Source organism: Manacus vitellinus, unplaced genomic scaffold (genome assembly GCF_001715985.3).
Source record: "Manacus vitellinus isolate BGI_N305 unplaced genomic scaffold, ASM171598v3 scaffold_29_pilon, whole genome shotgun sequence".
Lineage (NCBI taxonomy): Eukaryota > Metazoa > Chordata > Aves > Passeriformes > Pipridae > Manacus > Manacus vitellinus.
Window position 1 is genome coordinate 7,198,520 of NW_021940207.1, and position 5,004 is coordinate 7,203,523.

General features: G+C 46.4%; 1 protein-coding gene across 1 annotated transcript in view; it reads left to right on the forward strand.

The window, feature by feature from the left end:
* The window catches only part of ZIC4 (Zic family member 4), an 18,764-nt gene that overhangs the window by 3,608 nt on the left and 10,152 nt on the right, over nt 1–5,004 (forward strand). The window contains exon 3 of the mRNA XM_025895352.2: nt 1,348–1,432. Coding sequence (XP_025751137.2) covers nt 1,348–1,432 — 85 coding nt within the window. The remainder of the gene's footprint in view (nt 1–1,347; nt 1,433–5,004) is intronic.

Sequence of the window (5,004 nt, forward strand, 5' to 3'; positions counted from 1 at the left end):
GAACTGGTAGCCCGCACTGGTACTCCGCACTAACGCCCCGGAGCTCGGTCCGGCCGAGATCCGACCAGTTCGGGCAATGGGATATCTTCACCCTCCTGCTCCGCCAAAGGCACATTGCAGATGAGAAAAGCGTGCGAGGTGGAGCCAGAGTTTTAGCCAATATTTACTCTGAAATCCACAACTGTTTTGCCTTCCTTTTTGTCATCTGGTAACCATTTGAAACCTTAAATGCAGCTATTTTTTTTTTGTCCAGTTTCAACAAGTTTTGGCGAACGCTTGGGAACTGAGCACTCCTCCAGCCTCCTATCCTAACCAATAAAGCTCAGCTCCTGCAAATCTCTCTCTAGTGGGGCAGTGTTGGCTGCTCTGACTCGAGAAAAGTGCAAGGATGAATGAAACTTGACTAGGAATTTTAATTCCTAAGGGATTCCTAAAGTTATTCTTATTTCGTCAGTAATTTTTGTCACAGCAGTGAAACTATTGAGGACATTAAATTATTTATGATAGAGTATGACCGTGATACAATGATGAAGTTTCATGATTAATATCATTAAGTGTTTGTCTTAGTATATAGGTTTTTGTTTTTCAGCTCTGGAGTTCCCTATTATAATAGTAGCAAGAGTAACAACAATAATAGCACTTGAAGTAACTGATTCTAGACCCTAGCATGCTTTTCTCTATTAAAAACAAACAAACCAACGCCTGGGAATTTCAAAGATACCTGTAAAAATTCAGACTCGGACACTGCGTCCAACCCCAGATCTGCTCTCAGGGCTATTGCTGCCGCTCAAAGCAAGCTGTGCAAAGTTCTGCCTGCAGCAGTGGCAGTGCTCTGCCTTGCAGAGAGCAAAGAGCAAGCTGAAAATTATAGGCAGGGAGAAGTGCCAGGGTGGTACTATACTAATCCTTGCTGAGACAACAACTTGTGTTGGAGGCTCGCAGAGAGTCCGGAATTTAATTTCGGGAGGGAAGGATCTGTAAACAATATAGTCGAGTTGGTAAAAAACCTCCCTTACAATAGCCTGCCAGAAGGTGAATGTCAGATCAAAGGAGAACTGAAAAGATGTCCTTTCATATTTTTTTCCCCTAAATCAGCCATGGAAACTTCATGACTCCATAAAACATGTGCTGCTTTGCTGAGGAGACAGCCTCCAGTTTCCCCTCGGAGAAAGTTTCTCTTCCCCTCTTACTGCCTAACTTGTGTTTTGGTTTGGTTTTATGTTTTTCTGCCTTTTTTTTTTCCTTTTCTTTTTGAATCCATGATGCCCAAGACATATAGTGCCTTACTCATTTCATATCACACACAAATGGTTTTGCTCTTAACTTTCCACCTCTCTCCCCAAACAGGAACAAAGTCAGGAAATGAGGCACAAGACTCCCCTTGTAATGAGGAAGAGAAAACGACTTTACAGAAACATCCTGGAAAAGTCAAGTAAGTTAAAATATGTCCTTTTTACAGTTCAAAGGAGACTATTTTTTTCAGCTTAGTGTTTAACGTACTTGCATAAACACAAATCAGCGACAGAACTCCCCACCAGCAGCTGCCTAATCCTGCTCAATGCCTATTCATTTGCGGGTTCTAGAATTAATATTTGACGACTCTCTCATTGAAACAACAACCCCTGACCCCATGTGATTGCACTGTCACATTATTCTATGACATATTCATCTTGAATTCATTTACGGACGATTTGATTGGAATGAGGTTTGACATGTATTGGATCCTATTAAAGAAGAAGACTTTGATCTTGTTGATGGGGTTTACATGATATGTATCATCTTTACCAGGGATACCAGGCTTCCACAATGTGGTGTCTAAGTAGTTAGTGACTGACAGCTTATCTGACAGGAATACCTTAATCTTGAGGTCCTGAATGAAATATTCTATTTAAAATAAGCATATGATTTGCTTGTCCTAGGGTAGCTCTAGGTCACAAAATGTGAGAGGGAAACCTAGGCACAAACCGTTGCTTGTCTGGTAGGTGGCTTCCCATTGTCCGGGAACCCTGAAGTAAAGAACTCCCCTTAAGCAGGAATGGGACGAGGGAATAAAAACAAAGGCAGAGTGTGCTCTCGAGCTACTAGGCACCCTCTGCTCTCTGAGGTGAGGATGGGTTTGCTGAAAACCTTTCTTGAACCACCTCTTACTAACCAGCAGTGCCTTCTGCCGGGGCAGGCAGAGACTCGGGCTCATGTCCTGAGTCTGCCTCCTTCATCCCTTCCTACCCAGTGTGGGTTTAGGGGATAAGGAATTGCATAGAGTGACTTCTCTGTCCTCTCTGTTTCTGTTCGGGTTTTTTTCCTTTCTCGCAGTAAAGATTAGGGTTTTTTCAGATTGATCCGCTCACCTCCTCTCGTTTGGGAGTTGAAACCTAAAGATAACCCCCCGAATGCCTGCCTGAAGTGTTCAGAGCGTCCTATTCCATCCCAGCCCTCGAGTACAGGCTGGATAGTTTCTAGCTGGCTCGTGGGGAAGGGAAGTTTCTGCACAGGCGGAAGTGGGAGAACATGGGGTGAGTAAAGGTCAGATTTTGCTCTCTCCGATGTTTCCCGTGGGCAGGAGCTGTGCCTTGCACTGAGCACGATTATAAGGGAGAGCAGGATTTGGCTCTGTCTTCTGTTAGAAATAGGAAGAGTCTTGATGTGGAGGTAGATTCCTACCAAAAACCAAGGCAAAGGTAAAGCCGTTGAGCAGGTGGGGCTGTTCCCTCCCAGCAAGGAGATGTGCAGCCGTTTTCACGCCGCAGGCCCGGCAACCCGGTGCGGAGCGGGGGTGTGTGCAGATAGAGGCCGAAGGGTTGGGGCTGCCCGCCTCGGCCCCGCACCCCCGAGATGTGGGCAGGTGGAGATCTGGGTCCGGCATGGCAGGGCGGAAAGCAGGGAGACAGCTCAGCCCCTCTCAGCCCCGACGTCGGGGGCTCCTGCCTTTTCCCGGCGGTTGTCCGGCCAGCCTCTCCCCCGAGAGAGCCGAGTCGGACGCAGGGGCAGACGGCTGGAGGGACGAGAAACGCTTGTGACTCGTCTGTACAACATATCACCTCTTTAGAGCAACCCTCCAGCACGGGTGAGCTTTGGGGCCGGGGGCTGCAGACGGGGTCGCAGACACAGCAGCAACAGGAAAATTTGTACTCAGGATCAAGCTGCCAGTTTATTGACCCTGCAGAACCTGATGTTGACACATTTGAGAGTTTGCCGAGAGCCCGGCATGTCTGGTCAATCACGGCTCAGGCCGCTGCCAAGAAGCAGGAGACCTCGGTCACCTCTCTAGTGGCAGCAGTATGAGCTCGAGCTGCCAAAGGTCTGCACAGACAGGCGGTTTTCAAAACAGTGTGGGAGATGCGCGGAGCCCGGCCGGGTCTGGGCCCGCTTCCCTCCTCTTCCCCGTTTCTCCGCCTCCTGCAATCATGTGGCGGCCTCCGCCCCACTCCCCCCACCCACGCAACCGGGGCTCACACCAACCTCACCTAACAGTGAGGGACACCGAGGGCCAGGTTCTCTTGCACTGCCTGAGAAAGGGTGTGAGAGACATCCCTGAGTGAGGGGCAAGCTGAGAGCCATGAGTGTCTGGCGAGAAATCATCACAACCTTTGAAATGAACTTAGGGCAAACCGGTTATGACATTTTTTTTAATTGACAAACTGTTCCAGATGTTTTCTCACTTGACTGAGAAGTGTCAAATGATGGATAACAAGTATGTAGAGATGCAGTGTTTTAAAGAGGTATGAGGAAAGCAGCTTTATTTGGGATTCCCACTCTCAGTACATTTGTAAGTAACAGATTCATACTTCCTAACGTTTGTCTCTTCCGTGCACTCCTATTGAGATGGTCATGAATAGGACTGTCAAATCCATTTCGTAGAGCAAGTAGACTAGAAAGTTGAGATATTGTGAGGATGGTGTGTGGTTTAAATTGCCTGCGTAAACATGTTATGTAAGGATGGAGAGCTAATTGCATCATTTGTCACTTTTCATCATCTCCACTCAGAAAGATGCACGCAAGGATGTATCTATGGCTACCTACCTGCATATCAGCCTTGTGTTACAGAGGAAATATAGTAAATGCAAGGAGAGCCAAAATTACAGCCAACTCAGAGTATGTGAAGCTGTGAAAAAAATATCCCCTATATGGTTATGTATGTCCTACTCTTTAATCTTATGGTTTCCAATCATTGGCTGGTAGCTTCTGTTATGAAAGTAGCTGGGTTGATATTGCCAAACCGTTTCTTGTTTTATTACATCGGAAAAAAAACTATCAATTGCCAAAACTGTTACATTCTTACGGAAATGCAAAATTATACACTGGGAGCTTTGCCTGGCATGCATCTGGTAAAGTATCCACTGGCAAGTTAACAGCAAATCAATGTGTTAAAGTACTTATAGTTTGACACGGTGGATAGAGAATTAATCGTTGTTTTATTTCATAAGACTGAGAGGTTATTAGGGGAGCTGTTCTTATGTCATGATCCGAGTACTGTGCTAATACGGTGGGTAGATATTTAGAGATGTGTTTCTCTTTCCTGGAGCAGAAGAGTCTTTCCCCATGTTTCATTTACTTTTTTTAAGTTCACAATCCTCTTCTTAAAAACTTAAGCAGATGCTTCCTTCTGTGCTGAAGCCCTAAGCTTTTCTAAACCTATAAGGCCTCATTGTATCCAGCTGAAGCCCAAACCTACACTTTCATTACTAGCACGCAAACCCTGCAGACCGTGTTATTCCTTTCAGGTGAGAATCATCAGAACCGAGTCCGTTAGAAATGTTTGGCAATGTTTTTCCTTCAAGCCAAGGATGGGGATTTTACGTAGAATTACCCTGTAAGTGTGCGTGAGAGAAAGTGAGAGAGAGGGAAAGGGAGAGAGACTCCCTCTTCTGGGTTAAACACTCAGATTCAGCCTGAACATCGCGATTTCTCGCATTGCTCCGGCGTCCAGTAACGAGATAGCTGCTAAAACTTGCCAGAGGCGGGGAAGGGGACGAGGGCTCTCCCAGAGATCCTTTGTCCGGGCTC